General features: G+C 36.6%; 1 protein-coding gene across 1 annotated transcript; it reads right to left on the reverse strand.

The window, feature by feature from the left end:
* Positions 1 to 3,733: 3,733 nt before the first annotated feature.
* Positions 3,734 to 12,318, reverse strand: LOC103697446 (probable protein phosphatase 2C 43). Its single transcript, XM_008779301.4, has 4 exons — positions 11,752 to 12,318; positions 4,676 to 5,040; positions 4,341 to 4,577; positions 3,734 to 4,246 (listed from the first exon to the last, which is right to left on the reverse strand). The coding sequence occupies exons 1-4, from the start codon at positions 12,038 to 12,040 to the stop codon at positions 3,998 to 4,000; spliced, it is 1,140 nt and encodes a 379-aa protein (XP_008777523.1). The 5' UTR covers positions 12,041 to 12,318; the 3' UTR covers positions 3,734 to 3,997.
* Between the last annotated feature and the right edge of the window lie 7,067 nt (positions 12,319 to 19,385).

The raw sequence follows: 19,385 nt of genomic DNA on the forward strand, positions 1-19,385 counted from the left end.
GACTTCCGAGTACTTGACTGCACCCAGCATCCTTCTGATTCCTGAATTAGAAATTCAGGTCGTCCAGTGCCTAAGTACAGTGAGTTGCTTGCAAGTCACCGTGGTAGTCTTAGGTCTAAGGGGTACTTATGCCCATACGCTTCGCGAGCTAACTCCCGACAGTGGAGTGCTCCATAGGTGAGTCACTATTCAGTGACGATGTACTGTTACATCTCACCTATATGCCATACAGTGTCTCTACACTCCTTGGTTTAAGAGGACAACCAACTAAATGGCACACAACGACTAATGCTTGACATAGCTATCGTCCAATTGACAGCTCATCATTTGGTCGTGAACTGGTTTAATTGATAGCTCCACTAAATTAGTCCTAAGGACTTCATCACAATACACAGAAGTTCAATTTGAAGATGTAACACTTGTGATGAATAAAAAATTACCAGAATAAATTTTTATTCATTTTAATAAAACATATACATAATCCAATTTCTTACAATTAAAAAATGGCTTTGGGACACAATTCCCAACGAGAGGGTGGCCCCATCACAACCTATGTCCTCAAGAAAATATTAGAAATGATATTTTAAGTTAATTAAACAATCTTGTGCTATAATGATATTTTATTATTATTACTATTATTATTTCTGCTACTACTATTGCTATTTTAGAGAATAATTATTCTAAAACACCCCATCAAAGTCTGTATTCTGCCCCCGCTCAACTAACTAATCTAAGCCCTAAGAATCTAAAACCTAAGCTCGATATCACTATATTTGTCATGCCCCGATCCAATTACACAATTCGGGTACATTCAAAAATTTTAGGTGGTGGTACGATAACAAAAACCTAAATTTAACATGATTCAAATAGTCCTAACAGTCGCATAAGGTAGAAAATCTTACAAAAGTTCTTATCGGTCATTTGTTTAAGTAATACATAGGGAATCAACTAAATAGTAAGGTTCTCTATGCTCATCCCATGAATCATGTTCAACTACTCTTTGGCATCTAAAAAAAATATCAACAGAAAATGAATGAGCTAAAGCCCAATAAGTACCTCTACATTTCTGTGGATCAAGCATGTACATATATAAGACTAAATTAGATACTATTATAATGTCAATATATTAATAAATTACCATGGAAAGTAATCCAATAAATGCACGTGGAAAAAAATATACAATTTGTTAACATATCTGAAGAGTTTATTATTTACTTTTCAATCTATACAGTTTTAAATGAAAATAATAACAAGCTTTTGCCCTCTCTTAGTCTTTGTGACTTGCCATGATCGCCACATGAAAAGGCTCAAACAAGACTAGTCCCTAGATACCATGACATGCCATTAATCTATATCTTCCGGCATTTCGCCCCAACTGGTAACTAGCTCTAAAATCATAAGAAAAAATATACCATGAATAGCATATGTCAGTAATTGCCCCTATTGGTTGACCTAAAAGAAAACTAGCCCCTGATTACAAAATGCTATTAATTAACATGTGCCATTGATCACCTCACTAGAGGTCTAAAAGGAGACTAGATTTTGAATCTGTGTAGTCGTAATCAGACTAGAGAGCAACTGTTACATCCATTCCAAACCAAATATTCTCAATATATTTCAAACAAAGTTTTGACAACTCTTTCAAACACTGTTAACATGCAATTTAAATAATTATGCCCATGATCATGTTCAAGTAATCACAAATATGATAGGTCAATCAATCAATTTTGGGAAAGAAATGTTACATCATGTTTCGAATCATATTATAACCACCCAGCATACATAATATGTCTTCTATGCTTGATCTATATTTAGAAATTTATATTTTTTCATACATAATTAAACTTGTATTTATTTTTTATATAAATTTATGAATAACTAAATATCAAAATACTTTTGTCAAATTGCAAAAGTATTGATCAAGTTACAGGATGAAATATACATAAACACATGCTGATCGAAGTATTTGCTACCAAAATAATTTTTCATAAATAAAATTTGCTTGCATCTTTAAGATCCTAGCCTATAGATACTTACAACCGGATTGCAAGGCATGGAAATTCTATGAACAACCTAGATAAGTACACACCGTTGATTAGGTTCCCTGGAAATCTAAAGCAACCAAAACGTTTACTTTAAATTTGGAGCATACGAAGGATCTGCAAGTTTGTAAAACCCACCCGAGGTTCCACAATGCAGAAATATCCTAAATCAGGGGTTATGACCTCCATATTTACCGACCCATGGCCAAGATGTGGATGCACCCCTCCGAGCCCAAATAATGCCCTAGGGTAACATTTACCTCTCAACCCAAGAAAGAGGGTTCATGATTACCATCATTGTGGGGTTTGTTCCCCAAGTTAGGTGTGCTTGCAGTCTATATACTTTGTTCAGCATATCCTACAAATACAGTTCTAAATTGCTTTTAGGCCTACTTTAGTTCTATTAGGATCTGAAACTTTATAATATGCTAAATAACCTCATACCTTAAGATACGATAGATTTGATTTTCTTCTTTTCCATATTTCAAATGAATATATATTAGTATTCTTTGAAGATCTGTTGTGTATATAACGTGCAATTAGTAATGGTTCATCTTACAAATTATAACATAAATTTGCATCAGTTTATAAGAAACCACATCTTCCATGATTTGCATCAATTATGCTTTTGATACCAATCCAGCAATCTCCTGCTACAATACGACAAATAAACTTTTCAAATGCATATAATGACCACCCATACCCATAACATTACTCTTAGTGTGTCATGACGTGATTGAGTCCAATCTTAATAGCGGGGACTAGAGCTATTGTGATGGGACTAAATGAGAGAACCTATAGGCATCTCTAGTGGCCAATGGAATTGCACGCATTCTCTAACTAAATCTTTGCTGGTGTTATTGCCGATCTGTCATTACATGCGTACCATGCTCTCATATAGCAGTAAGCTCTAGAGGAAGTGCCCTCTCCCTCTCTTCTGTTTTTGGTCCTAGAATCCTAATCGAGTCACCGACGTTCCACTGGCATGTTTGCAACGGCTTCGGCTATTCATATATGGCAATCAAACCCCTCTTACAGATTTGAAAAATAAAAAGAAATGAAGTAAATGATCCACCACTCAATGATAAGTTTTGATCCTTGGCCATCTAACGGCCGGCCACATGATGGAGCATTACCCGTTCCCCTCCGCCTTTTCTATGGTCTGACCCTAGCATCGCAGGGGTATGGCACCCCCTCGAAGGGGTTGTTATCTTTGGCTTACCTTCCTTGGCACGAATGCACCGCTGGATCACTCACCGCACAGGTCTCTAAGCATAACTAGCTCTGTCTTTGACCCCGAAGCGACTGGATGATCCAAATTGCCCGTTGGCATCCGGTTGCCAACGATTTTAAGTTTTCCAGTATGACATTGAGTTGCTTGAATAACCTCGTAATCGTCCATGTCCGTATGCAGCATTAAGAAAAGATACATAAATTATATAAAAGGCATGTAATTAGAGACTAAGAATGCATAACTAAATCAAATACTATGTTTCAAGGGCCATGAACCAACCCAGCACCAGAGAAATTACTCGAAGTTTGTTGCTTGCCATAAGGTCACGCACCTAGGTGGCACTCAATATATGAGCAACATACACCACTGCAAGTCCTAATGCATTTTCAACACAACCAACACAGGATGAAATCTTGATTTATATATGACAATCAAGAAGCAATATCCGGGATATTAGAACAATAAAGAAAGCAAGTATTTGGTACTCATCCAAAAAGAAAAAGCAAAAGAGATTGCGCTCTGTTGTAGTATTTTCCTAGAGAATTGAAACCAATACAGCACATAAAACATAACAAAAAACGAACTTAGAAGTGCAGTACTGTAGTGATATGTGTAAAAAGGGAATAAACTTCCATGCAACAGAACACAATAGAGGGCGATAATAAAACCTGGTTGAGATTCAGGTGTAAGGAACACTATCATCAGACTATCGAGCTTGCATTCAAATATTGTCCAATACCGAAAAATTTGAGGGTCCAGCTGCATCAGCGAAACCACGTACTGATAATTCTGGCACAGATGCATCTGAACCCAGCAATAACTCGTGATCTATGAAGATGACGACAACTGTTATGTCATCATGGAAAAAGCGGCGGATCCCCTTTTCCACTTTCTTGAGATCCACGTACCTCATTTCCCTCTTCCGAGCAGCTTCCTGCAACGCTGCTCTGACCAGCCTCCTTGCAATTCCCTACCAAAAGAAAACACAGTGGAATGCTGCCAGAAAAAAGAACATAATATAAAATTTATACTAGCAAGAAAAAGAAGCAGAGCGAACAACATACAGCTCTTGGATAATTATACACAATTTCGGCTGCTTCCTGATTTGTCAGGTGCTCCCACAGTCCATCAGATGCAAAGATCAAGAACTTATCTTGTGGACGGAGGACTCGTGTATAAATGGATGGCTCTGCTGTAAGAACAGGCCTGCGAAGAGGTTCAGAGAGCCTGAAACGTTGGACAGATGGGTCTATAGAGAATTCTGGCTTCTTTAAGTATGCATCCCCTATGGATCTTGACACCTAAGAACATGGAATGCCATGTGACGACAAGTTCGAAAGAGCAATTTTACTGCAATTGAAATGAGAGAATCTGGTTAAGCTGCTGAAGAATAGCTGACCTGGATTATTCCTTTGATTCGCCATACCCCATGCTTAAGAACCACAATATGCGAGTCATCTGGATGAAGAGACCTAAGTTCTTGTCTCACCTCCTCCATACTTGCATTATGATCTCTCGTCAGTTGTTCAGCAACGATGTTGTTTGACTTACCTAAACAACCAACAACTGCTCGAGAATCTCCCACATTGGCTACGTATAATGTCCCTTTCCATATAACTCCCGCTAAACAACAAGATCCAATTGCAGCAATCAATGGTTTTATTTGATGTGTTCTGCGAACATGTGCAAGAAACCCATCCTCAGTTGCAGAAAATGCATTTCTGACAACATCCTCAGATATAGTTCCATTTTCTCGCGCAAGTCCTATGAAATGGAAAACATGGAGAACAAATGGACATCAGATATCAAAGCAAATCCCTTCTTAGTTATCATATCATACTGGCACATAACTTGAGCAATGCACACGTTATAGTTTTTTCTCTTTTTTCCAACTATTCTAGAAATCCAAAAAAAAAAATGTATCAAATCATAATAAATAAAAGCTTCAATAGCCAAATTTCTGTTGCACATTAAGCAATGAACTTAATGATGGCCGAGCAAATACTCCCTTCATTAATACCGGCATTATTGATACTATTGTCTATATGGCAAACAAAGAACTCTATATAAGCTGAGCCACCATGTATAAACTTCCATCATAAATATCGGTGGTAATAATATTGACCCCACACAATGCAAAAGTATTGTTTTTTATCCTTTTTCCAATTATTTTTATGTCGCAATATGTCAATATAATTAAAATAAATAGATGGCTTTAATAGACAAATTTCTGTTGCAAATTAAGTAATGAACTTTAATGATGACTGTGTACATTAATACTGGAATCATTAACATTTGTTGCATATTAACGAACTCTAATGATGGCCAGCACATTAATATCAGCATCATTAATTATTGGCCATCTGGCAAATGGAATGCTCTACACAAGCTGAGCCTTCATTTGCGATACATATAATACATATAAATGACAGAACCAAAAAGACTGCATTTTTCTTTCACCAGCTGCAATAAGACAAACGACAATCTAACAGCCTTGCTTGCTTTCATAGCCATATAAATAAGCTTCAACTTTAACCTACAAGACTCACCCTATTTCATGAAATTGGCTCTATGGCTCAAGTCACAATCACAGTGATTTGATATTGCGAAACATCTGGCTTCCAAATTGATGTGAACCTTACTAAATTGGGAACCCAATCCTAGCCATAGCAGATTTTGCAAGAGAGAGACCTGCCATAAAACTTTAAAGAATCTAGGTTCCTTAACATCATGCAAGGACAAAAAGTGGCTCTACATATCATGTCAAAATCACTACAATTTGGAAATACTTAACCACTAGCTTCCAAATTGATGTGAATCCTCTAAATTAGTCACACATTCCTATCCACAGCAACTTTGAAAAAAATGTATCCATCCATGTAATCCTAAAGACCAGTTGGCAGGTATGCACACCTACTTGGTTCCACAATTTAAGCTCATGCAGCTACAGTTCGGACATCAAAGGTCAAGGTACCCTATGATAAGTCGCAGAACCAAATAAAAACATAATCGCAAACAATAGAAGTATGAGAAGCAAAAAAATGAAGCTTTTTTCTGGGAAAAAATGCAAGCCATCGAAAAAAGAAGAAGGCATCCCACATGGGTTCAAAAAAAAAAACTTCAAGGAATATGTCATTTACTACAAGTAGGTGCAGATCAACGTGCTTAATTATTATGGATTTGCTGAGGAGATAATAGAGGGATGCATTAAGATTTTCCATCCAGACAACAGGTTACTTTTATCAAAAATGTTACTTTCAAATGGATGACAATGAATGATGGTTCAATCTATCACATATGCTTGAGACAATAACACACATTGCCACAAAAAGATAAATGACCCTACAAACTAATACCACATGTTTTTAATCAAGATTGCATGATACTATAATTAATGATATGTCTGCATGTTTGAGGATTGAGGCCTCAATGCTACCAACCAAAATCAGTGCTAAAGATTATCTATGGAGGATCCATACTGTTAGCATTAATTATAATCTACATTACAAGAACTTCTCTGAAATCAAAAGTCATGTCTTTTGGAGGCATTTTCCTATGCATCAAGTAGCCCAAAATCATAATATTTTAATGGCTTGATACGATGTTTAGCATGATTTATGTTATAGAAGCATCCAAATCTATTGAATTTTGGTAAACATGTTTTATGAGGTATGTGTGTTGTGTGTGCGTGCGTGTGTGTGTATGTGTGCGTGTGTGCGTGCGTGCGTGCGTGCATGCGTGCGTGCGTGCGTGCGTGTGTGCACATAGGTATGTGTTTTTCTACTCTCCTTCCAGAAGGATTGAGGCCTCAATCCTACCAATCCAAAATCAATGATGGAGAACTAGAGAGAAGCCATAATATTGATTATAGTCTACATCATAGAAACTTCTTTGAAACCAAAAACCATGTCTTTTGAAAGTCATTTTTGCATGTGTCAAGTGGTCCAAAAATATATTATTCTAATAGCTCAAAATGATGTTTTGCATGATTGGTTTAGAAACATCCAGCTCTATAGAATTTTGGTACACATGTTTTATAAAATGTACATAGAGAGCAAACCTTCGCACAATTGTAAGGCTGCTCCATTGTGACTTGGAGGTCATGAATTTCAAACATGGAGATAGCCTCTCCACATATGAGGGTAAGGTTGCATACATATGACCCTTCCCAAACCTTGCAATGGCTAGAGCCTTATGCACTAGGCCTTTATATTTTATGAGGTACACATCATCATCAAAGATGTGGATTTTTATTTCATATTCCATATAATATAGTTTGGCATCCTGACAATATTGCAACCATCAATTTTTTACCCATTCGATGTATAGGTAGGAGGCTTCCAAAATACATGATTTTTTATTTCTAAAGTCTTTATATAAGTAGATCATGGTCAACGAAATCAATTCTTAATTTAGAATGGATGTATAAACATGATTTATTTTTAATTGGTAATAAATATATATGAATGGATGTATAAACATTTTTTTATCATTTAGACATCAAATTTCCCTTCACATAATCTAGAATCTTACAGTAACTCAAAACAAGGTCTCTGTTGCTTAAACGTGACCTAAATACTGAGGATCACAGGAAGAATGAAATTTTAGCTTGAAAACACAGCAATTTTCAAATTCAAAATGCAGCAATTAACATGAATTGAGCAAGAACTCGCAAATTATTAGTGTATGTGTGATCAAATTATCTATGCCATATAGGAGCAAAAAAACCAAAGCATGCTTTGCTATTTATTGTCTCGTTTTGTTTACTCTATTTCAATCAAAATTCTGAATGTTCAACTTATTCCACGATGAATACAGACATGTGCAATCTGTTGGATGCATTGGTGGGAAACTAATATCTAATTATCTAAAATCAAATAAAAGCAAAATATTAAAGTTTAGAAAAGATAATTATTATAAACAACTTTCTATTTGTAAATAAATTTGTCATGGGTGTCATAGATCATCCATAACCTAGAAGTCAATCAAAGTTTGAATTCATTCAGGTAGGTTTTGGTCATGTTAATTATAAACTTGTTAAAGGGACAAAAAAATTTTGGAGTCTTGCATTTCTAATTCAAATCCATCAAGGCTTCATTCAACCATAAATACCATATTTTCAGTATGGCTGACAAAATGTGACCTACACCTGCCAACCCACACAAACCCCCCTGAATAAATGGGTTATGGCGGGTTTCTTTAAAATCAGTCAGTTCCAATGAATCCTAAAGCAGCCTAATTATAAATCAGCAGATTTGGGTCTAAGCGCTGGACTTGATTGATCAATCAAGACAGGTAGAGAACCAACCAGATATTTTCTTTGAGGTTTGGTTCATTAAAAAGAAAAGGTTCCTGCGAGTGAAGGATAGGAAAGGCCATGGGATTTTGGGATGGCAAGTTACCTTTTATTTAATTTTATCCTCAATCAGTTTATGACCATCATATATCCTCGTTCCCAACTTTAAAGTGATTATGATGATTATTTGAAGTTAAATTTGATTTTGTTGTTTGTGATGTTTGTGTATCATGTTTTCTTTTCTTCTTCAGTTACATGAATGATTCATGAGTGAAACTTAAATGCATCAGTCGGTCGGTACGGATTTATGTAAAATAAATGCGTTAAGCATGAGTTTACATCTCCCAACTCGATTATCAATGGGTCAGCTGTGGATTAAGAGTTTGACCAGAACCTACCTTGACCCAACCCAAACATGAACCAACCATTACCACCCCTAACTTTTCAAAAGAAGTCACCTGGACCGATCATGTTATGCCCTAGCAACCCTGCAAGCCCAACAACAAAATGCAAACCGTATAGCGCAGAAACATCCTAGAAGGTATTAACTGGCTGAGCTAAGTCTAATGAACACAGGAAAGCCCATATAGAAGTGAATTTTCAGTATGTTGTGATATTATACAGGTTGGATGTGTAAGTTATAACCCAATCATTCTCATTTGATGCTGATATATCTTAGTTAAAAGATATAATAAATTCTCATATTTTTATTTAGCATTTTTCATGATCAACTCATATGATTGATTGTTATATAAGTTGTTTGGAGAATTTGTAATATTTCTACCTATGGTGTATACGGTCCTCCAATGGCCGACCTACAATATATTTAAGCCTTGAGAGTACATGTAGGATTTGAAATTTCTGCACATGCAGACAAGTAAGCATGTAATGGAATGTATGACACTCCAGAGGCTAACAACAGCCGTAGGGCTATTAATGACCAGCCAAAATTCAAAGAATAATTGATTAAAGAACATTAAAGTAAGGAAATACAGAAACTTTATTCCATCCACTATCATAACCATGTTTGTATTCCTCCTTCTAAAGCACTGAAAAAACCCCAAACTATTCTTATGGAATATTGTACTCATCATAAATCCTATAGTGAAGACAGAAGTAAGGAAAGCACACCCTTGACATCAGGGTACAGAAGAAATTCTTTGATATGTAAAAGAACAGATGGGCCTGTAAATATAAAAGTTAGCATTGCATAAATATTCTAATTTGAGATACAATTTACAAATGGAAAATGCTTAGTACCACCAAAAGCCTCCCTGAAACATGTTGACTCACCATATTTTCTGGAGTATGAAGGGATTGGAAGTTTGGCCTGATATTAACAAGCTGACGCCCAGTGTAAGGTGCTAAAGAAACAAATTTACATTCATTCCAATGAAGTTGTTTGGGAAACATAGCAGCAACCTTTACAAAATATTAGCTTAAGGCCATGATGGAAAAAGCCCCCATTTGTGAACAATTATGAAGTGCCCCAATATGCCATGCTCTTAGATGAACTAGAAGCTAAATAGTTTTAATCAAAATCAGGAATTTTTAGGATTTATGTTATCATGGCCCATATAAGTAAGAGTGAGACTGAAGAAGGTTAATTACATTAAGTTTCCAGATTATTCACTGATTCTTTCCATTCTATTTTCCCTTGATTAGCAAATTTCAGAAAAATTAGCATAAGTTCTTGGCTTAATAGTTTGCTCCTCTATCAAATTTTCACTCGAGAAAATTCTTTTATCCTCTTTTTGCTCGTACTTTATTCTAAAATTCAGAACCTATACCCCTCCAGTGACTCAATCAACCAAATTGGTCTTCATTAGTCTTCTCTTTTTCATCCTTATATCTAGTTCCATTTCTTTTAATTGCAGAAAATAGCAAATTCTCTGGTTTATTGCAGACCCAGTAGCCGCAGAAGACGGAAAACTAGTTGCCCCCACCTTCAAGCATTCCACTATAAAATTTTCATCTCACAAATCGCAACATATGGTAGAAACAAATGTGGCCATCAGAGCCAAGATGTAAGCTGAAAATATTGATGCTTTTCATGCATGCACCTTTCTAAATATGATGGAAGGAGCACCCGGAGATCATCTATCAAGAATATCGGACACCCAATACAGGAGCACTGAAATGTTACACATTCTAATCATGAATTTTGGGAATTATTTTTATTTATATAATCAGATAAAATGTAGCATGGCAGAAGGCATAAATTATGCAGCAACATATAAAACACATAAAATAGCCTCAGTATACAGGATGCAGAAAAAAGCAAAGAGTGCTTATGGTTAAACATATTCTCAATTGCATGTATACAGTATCTAATCACTATGGAAAGTAGGATGGGTGACTCATAAAACTCAGCTCATAATCAGAGTGACAAGAGATATAAACACCATAAAAGAAGTTATCACTGAGGGCATGTTTTTGTGATCAAGCACTTTCTCATTCCATTAGATACAAGAAGCAAAGATCCCTTAAATAATTGAATTAAACAGACAGTCACATTAGCAAGCCGAAATCTACTACAAAAATAATGTTAGCATAATTTATGGATTGTCTAAATAAGTTACCAATGGTAACTAAAGAAAGAAGGATAAATGACAGAAAAATCAAGTTAACAAATGGACTAAAAAATAAACATGTAATATATTAGAAAATGAAATTAGCTCACAAGCACTAAACTGAGGGCATGTAATCGTAACAAACACTTTGTCATCCAAGTTCTATTAATTTTAATAGAATAATCATCACTTGTATAAATACAGGGAGCAAGGATACCTTAAATGCTTAAATAAAATAAATACATATCAGCAAACCCAACATCTACTATATAAACAATTTCGGGAGAACATATCAACCATATGTGCATGACCTGGATTTTCATGACAATGTCCTAATCTCCCCACCTTTAGTTTTGCTAAATTTCCTAGCATGGATCAAATCCAAGAGCTAATCCAACATTAAATCTCCCAGCCACATAAAAGCCACCACAGAGCCATCGCCAACTCCGACACCAACCAAGAACACACCTTGAGAAGCATACCAGATATAAAGATAAGCTTCATAAGTACAAAATCAGTAAAATCAACACTTCCCGAACAATTGATGATGAAGTAATAAAAAGAAAATTTTAAGAACAGCAAAAGATGTCTAACAAAGCGACCTACTCATGAGATGAAGGAAGAGGTGATCGGAGATGAAGCGGGAGGCGTCGGGCCCGCCGTGGCCGTCGTAGACCCCAACGAAGGTGGCGTCGGGCCCGGTCTCGACCTGGCTGTGGTCCTCGAGAACCTCGTTGGCCTGGACGACCGCCATCGAGAACTCCCCGGCCGAGTGCCGCCCGAGGTCCCGCGACCACAGAAGCGCGTCGTCCTCGTCCTCATCCTTCCTCATACGCGAGTACTTCCGGACCGGGCCCCAGCACGCCGCCGCAATCCTTGCCAGCCACGAAAACATCCCTCATTGCCTCCTCGGCGGAGCCCTAGGGTTCCCTCGCCGGAGATCGCCCAAGCCGCCTCAAACCGGAGCTCTCGTTGCCGGATCCCGATCAAAAAAAGATATCTCCCAAAAGAAAGCAGCAAAAAACTCGGTTTCGGGGTTGGATTTCGGAGAGGAAAGATTAAAATTAGGGTTTGTAAAGGGATTTGGGTATACAGAGAGAAGAAAGGGAGAGGTTTTGTTCACAAGAAGCGACGGGGAAAAGGGGAAAGTTTTTACGAGTGCGTGAGGTGGGAGGGTAGCGGCGTTTAGGCGGCATATATAGGGAAGCGGTTGGGAAAATGGCACTCTTGCAGCAGAAATTTACGACAATGCCAAAGTGCGATGGGCAGCCAAAAAGCGCGCACAGAGGAGCAAATAAAGCGAGAGCGGCTTCGAGACGGATACCGGCCAGGTCGACTTCAGGACCGTGATTTCGGAGCGTTGACCTCGTGGATTTCCGTTGGGGTGTTTAAATAAAGGAGAGAAAAACCAGTGCTGACGAGTGCACGTATTTCAACGGTTGTGATTATAGCAGTCGGTGAAACCGTGAGGGTGTGCTATGGGCTTTTTCTGATAGCAGTGTGCTCTTGATGCCCGTTGTGGCATGCTGTCAACTCCGCTCAGGAGGAGCTGACATATCTATTTATTAGGTAAGTGAGATTTTGCTGAGCGAGGAGGCTGGTATTATTTCTAGGAAGCTTGTCAAACTTCCTCACGTGCAATAAAGGGTGACACGAGGACAAGGGAAGCTTTTTGCTCATTCTGGAGTTTGAGACGTGAACCTCTTTTGCTACTTGAGCTGTCTTCAACATATATGTCGATGAGACGGAGAAATTAAAGTTGCCTATTTGACTGCAGGTGCTCTTTCACTTTTGGGGCCAAGTTTATGGATTTCCTAAAGTGGATAGACATCATTGTTATGAACTGGTGAACGGCAATTATCTAATAATTTCACATCTTGATTATGTCCTTTAGTTAAGCGTCACACAGGATGATTCCTCCAAAACTTCCTGCAGCCTATATGAATATTGTTGTAGTTGATCAGCAGTAATCATTATGAGGTGTTGGTTTATATATTCGGGCTTTTATAGCACGGTCAACTGACAGCATTCGTTTGAGCTTTCTATGACAAAGGAGTTAAGCTTATAGGAGAACATATGCAGCAAATAAATTAAACTTGACATTTGCTGCTTTGTAAAATTTTTCTTAAATCATTTTCCCATCAAATTGTTTGTGATTTTCATTCATTTGCGTGCTCTTTTTGGTTCAATTTCGGGTCGCTCTGGCTAAGATGGTTAATGAGGCTACTGCTAACATCCCCATATGGGAAGATAGGGAATAACAACCACTTTGAATCTTTATCTCTCTCACTAATTTTCTGAACATGGTGAAATTATGCAATGGCCAAACCTCCATAGAGGTTTTCAAAACCTTGAGTGGTATACATCGATGGTCGTTACAGATGTGGGCAGCCTATAATGTAGATTGGGAGGATTGTATTAGCGCTTCAATTGTCATTTTTCTTAACGTTTATCTGTGGGATCTTGCCTTGTATAAGTTTTGACAACCTAATTTGTATTGCAATCAGAAAAGCTCCTATGCATGAGATGTTCTGTTGCATTTTTCTTAGATGTCATACCGTTCTGAACCGGATGGTATCAAATATATCAAACAGTATATTGTATCGGTTCAGTTCCAGTACACTTGGTATGAGAAGTTGGATATTCTATCTATAATCTCTTTGCTTATCTTAGGGCCCCTTTAAGCCATTTCTTCTCAAAATAGCATCTTGACGCACTCAATTGATCCCTCCCACCGAGGCAACATGTAAATAAATTTCATATCTCGAGTGCAGACACGAAAGACATTAGTAGCAATTTCACCTTTGTGACTTCCATACATAGGCCTATCTACCTCCTTTACATTGTTCTTTATGTATGTCCCATCAACTATTCTGAGGCAGTTCTACAGTCATAAGATAAATTATTTAGTTTAGTAATATGATTTAACTGACACAACTAAAAATAGTAGTGAAGAGTACATTGAACCACTTCCACCTCTCCTTTATATAGTTTTTTGTCACTAGTTCAGATTTTCTTAACATCATAGAATGAAGATGCAACACAAAGTTGAGGGCAGCATAGAGCTATCTGCTTATTATCTCACTAGAACGACTGACTTGTCTCTTAATTACCTATTCTTCGCATCATGTCAAATTATATGTAGGAATATGACAATCATTTCCTCCACATCCTTGTTCTTAGAGGATTTGAGTCTCCCTTGTGTTCTCAATAAGCAACACAAATTGTGCAACACAATCTAATCTCAAATTAGATTATCCCCTAAATAAGAGAGTAGCAATCAAATGCACGGTGAAGTACATGTACTCCATCATTTTCATTTGCAAAACTAAGACATCAAGTAACTGCAAATGTCTTGACCTTGAAAATCTAGCCATTGTTCGAAATAGACAAATAACTAAATTTGCTCTTTGATAGTTAAATACAATTTCCCAAAATAAGACAACAAGATATATCACAAAATTAAAATAGAGTTTAATTTGGTAAAAATTAAAACTGAAGTGGGAATCATACAACTATATATGGTATATTAAGCGATCAATGTTATACATTAACTTTTTATGCAATGGATTCACATTGAATGGTACATAGAACAAGAAAAACTATGTAATATGGGATTATAACTTGAACTATAGAACTAAATGTGACCCTTGAGACTCCCCTACCCCTTCAGATCAGAAAAACATTTGTTGCCCTAATGCACTAGATAGCAATACTGTATCAATAATGCCCCGCCAGCCTACCATTTGCATGCACATATATATGTATCAACCTTACCAAGATGTTGCAATCCTATATTTATATCACAGAATGTACAAATTAAGATGAGGCATAAGCAATGTGATCAGCCCCAAAAGAGCAAGAAAAGGCTTCAAAATCCATGAAATGTAGCCAAATATCCAAACCCGATAAGGAGGAAAATGAGGTAAGTTAACCCTATCAAGCAAAGGTAAAAATATATACACTTGGAAGAAAAGGCCACCTTAAGTTGGTTATTATTATTCAGAGGCCTTATTTATATCTAATTTGAGATTACTTATGTTTTTATAAAAGAAGAAAGCTTCCATAGGTTTCTAGAGATGCTTTAACTAGTAGAGAGGTCAAACACCATAGAACATGCAAGCATATAGTTAGTCCATGCAAGAATTGAAAATTACAAGAATTGAAAATTACAGAAATATATCAAAATTGGAGGCTCAATCTAAGCGCAGTTTAACAATTTGCCATTGCTTAATGAAGAGGAGTGGATGGAGAAACAAAAACCTGAAGCTATTATAAAATTCAAAGTTTCAACTATCATTCAGGCCCAACATCAGAGATCTGGTGGGTGGCATTACGAGACTTTGCATCTCTTTAATGTATAAAGGAGAATACATGACCGAATCATGAATTGAAGATTCTGGCTCATATAGACAATGATAAGAGACGAAAGAGACTCATATCATCATCCATAGAGGAAAAGCTATTAAAAGGTAATGCAATCCATTCATCAATCTCAAAAAGACATCAAATATATCTACACATGGTTTGAGCATCTAGAACTCAAGCACACCACCAACTATATTAGAGGAATAATATATAACATAAAAATATGGTATAACTTATCCAAAGTAACATTGTAACCATGGACACCAACACAAACAAGCAAACATACACATGCATGCATGAACCACTGCACATGCTAGACAAAGTTTGTAGATGAGGTTAAGTGGCATGCCACTAGAACATGGATTCCTTTCTTCTAATATTCTTTCTTATCTCCTTCTTCCTCCTCTATACCTTTTCCAATTCCACAGCCTATCACCTCTCTTCTCTTTTTTTAATATTTTTTTCTTAAATCATCATGTACTGCACATGTATGATCCCCAAATATGCTATATTATAGTTTTTCTTACTTTAGTAAGAAGACAATAGATATATGTTGGTTGTTGAATAATATATAACAATATCCCAAATTATTCTTTTTTTTAATTGAGTCTTATCACTTAATTTACTTATATTTTACCTATATTTCTTAATAATTGCCTAATGGTCCTTGCAACAAAGACATGTCATTCTCATCAAGAAGAAAAACCATTTCTCAGAAGACATATCCTGTAGCATATATCTTGGTCAGTGTATCACATAATTTAATTGTTTACCAGGAGTGGAAACATTATAAAGAAGGCATCATAATTGGTTTAATCTTATTTGTTTCCCTGTGTCCATAATAGATTTTCTAGTGGCTTGTATGAATAAAAAACTCATCCTAGACAAAAATATAGTAGTAAAAATGATAGCAACAGTAATAATAATGTTAATTCAAAAATGCGTCCAACAAGCAAAAATTGATCTTGATAAAAAAAAGTCGAGCAAATCAAATCTATGAAATAGATTACTCTTATACCTCAATAAAAATTTACATTTCTTTAAAAAAAAAATCACCAAAAATCTCTCTGTCTTGCAACTATAATCATCTTCTACATCATCAAGAATAAAGAAAAAAAAAATTGATCCTAAAATAAACCATTCTCCACCCCAGATGTGAGCATGCCTTACAAAGAAAGAGGACGACACTTCCTCTTCCTCTCCCTCTCCCTCTCCTCTTCCTTGGTCTCTCCTCCTCCTAATCAAAGAATAGAACGAAGCTCAAAAAAAAGACACCCCTCGTCCTAATCTCTGCGGCTAAAAAGGGGATGGTCTCTTCTCTTTCTCTTCCTCGAGTTTCTTCTCTTCTGTGGAGAGGATAAAGTTCATTTCCTTTCATGGAGATGATGGCCAAAAATTGCAACTCCACTTTCCTTCCTAGGCATGAACTTCATTTGTTTGAGAGGATGGAGTGCCTTCCCATGAAAGATGTGTGGGATTACTAAGGACATTTTCCTCATCATATTTTAGTCCACGATCATTGTGTTGGGGTGATCATGGATTCCCATCCTCAAAGGCGGAGTTTCCATCACCAATTTGGGCAGTGAATTGAGAAGTAGGGTTATCTGAAATCACTACCGTGTAGGATTATTGGGATGCAACTAAATATGGTGATCTCATCACCTCCACCCAGATCATCTTTGATCCTAGATAGATCACCCTATATCAAAGGCCCCATAAGGAGAATGGAAGTGGGACGGTTTTTTACTCATAGCCATCCATCCATGATAGGTGTGATAGCTATGATAAGATGGCCTCATGCGGTACATGGAATGGCATTTCTTAATTAGGACCCATGTGTTGAGTACACATGGCATCCAAAATATGGTGAGTAGGATTTGATAGTTCTACATGATGGAACAAAAATAGTTCAAATATATATTCTCTATCCTTCTGCCCCTAACTTTTAAAGATACCAAAATTTACTAGTAGATATGGTTAACAAAACTAGATTAGATAAAAATATTGGATTTTAATCCTTTAAGGTAGTCAAACCTAATCATGACCATTGATTTTATAACATTGGATGGTTAGAAGGTTTGAGGAATACAAAAGATCAAAAAAGGAACACGCTCACTAAAGTAAATTAAACTTATGTAGGACTTGGTAATAACCGGCTAGAATTCTTCTAAGTTACCCTATATGAAAATCCAACATGTCGTCACCTATTTGCATCGATAAATGGATAGTAGTTGGGCCACCCAAAGTTATGATAAGAAAAGAAATTATAGTGCAGGATGGTGGGCCGGTTGGATTTCCTCATCATGAATCAGATATGAAGATGTTGAATCTATGAAACAAACTAATCCTTGTTCATCAAATTCGATCACATACTGGCTTGACCCTATTTAGTTTATAAAAATTACTTAACCTAGATTAGACTTTGGTTTAATCTAATTGGTTTGACCTATTAGCTTGATTTACCATAATTATTTGGTCAGCCCGATGGAAATTAAATGAATCTAAAATTCAAACCAACTTAGATCAAAACACTATAAAATCAACTTGACTAGATTTTACAATTTGAACTCTATAATACAAGAACTCAGTTAATTTTCTAGGGGCTTCAATATGATGAGGACCAAATTTTGACAAAACAAAGAAAATGGTGTAATTTGATTGTTTTATAGTCATTATGAAAAATTCTTGAAGTTTATATTTCAAATTAATTCTATTTTAATCTAATTAGATAAACAAAAATTACATAAAACCTCATCAAAAGGAAATATACGTAAATTATGTTAGATGTATGCCCTAGAAGCCAATCTAGCAGACAAATTATTTATTCTGGGACATAAATTTGTACTTGACTTTATTATTATTGAATAATAAAAGGGCATCTTTTCATTTATATTATTTATGTGTCTATGAATCGTCCAAAAAATTAATAAGATGATGATACATATTCTCAAGAGTTGAGAATTTGAGCCATGTATCATTGGTGATTAATTTCTAAATGCTCCTGATCAATGGATCATCACGAGGACGGTGATCGATCCGATCAGTGCACAGATCGCTTTCCTTATGGATGAACGAGACTCGAGTCCACAGTGTAGGGACACTGAAGTGAGAGTGCAGGTGCTTGTTAGAGAACAAGAGTACTGAGCGTGACCAAGACAAGAAGTCACTTGGATGTCTATCCACTCGTCAGTGACTTGCTTGATGTTGCAGTAGTGTGACTGGTCCTTTGACCTGCGGTGCTTCGGCTATTCACAGTGAGGTTATTATAATTTGACTGCACATATACATGGTCTCTAGTCATATGGGTCCTTGTTGTGTAGATTGGCTGTAGTAGGTTCACTGTAGGAGTAGGGTATGCACTTACATGGAATCTATCGACCTTGATAGAAGAGGAGAGATCCTATGTGATTTATTAGACTGAGTTTTAAGACCTTGGCTAGGGCAGTAAATACAGTGGAGAAAGAGTTTTCCACTATCGAACTCAAGTCGAATAAATCTAGACATATGACAGACGACGGGGTTTGACGAGTTATCCATGACCTCCGGTCTGTAGGGATCCATAATAGAAGGACTGTATCATACGATAACTGCACCTAGAGGTTCATCATTCTATTCTGCTGGGTAGCCATTACATACTGCTAGGTGTCACTGGTGGATGGTGAGACTCACAGGGATCATCTTGATGGTCGATGAACCCTGATGAGTTGAGTTGGAATTGTTTCAACCCATTGAAAGGAGTTTTCAATGATATTGTGATAGAGATCGCAATATATCTCACTACCAGTCAGAATAGAACCTATGGGGTCACACACATTAGAGGTATTGACCGATCCGATGGTTGAATGTGATTAGGAATCTCAAATAATCAATTA

Source organism: Phoenix dactylifera, unplaced genomic scaffold (assembly GCF_009389715.1).
Source record: "Phoenix dactylifera cultivar Barhee BC4 unplaced genomic scaffold, palm_55x_up_171113_PBpolish2nd_filt_p 001258F, whole genome shotgun sequence".
In the NCBI taxonomy this organism is placed as follows: domain Eukaryota; kingdom Viridiplantae; phylum Streptophyta; class Magnoliopsida; order Arecales; family Arecaceae; genus Phoenix; species Phoenix dactylifera.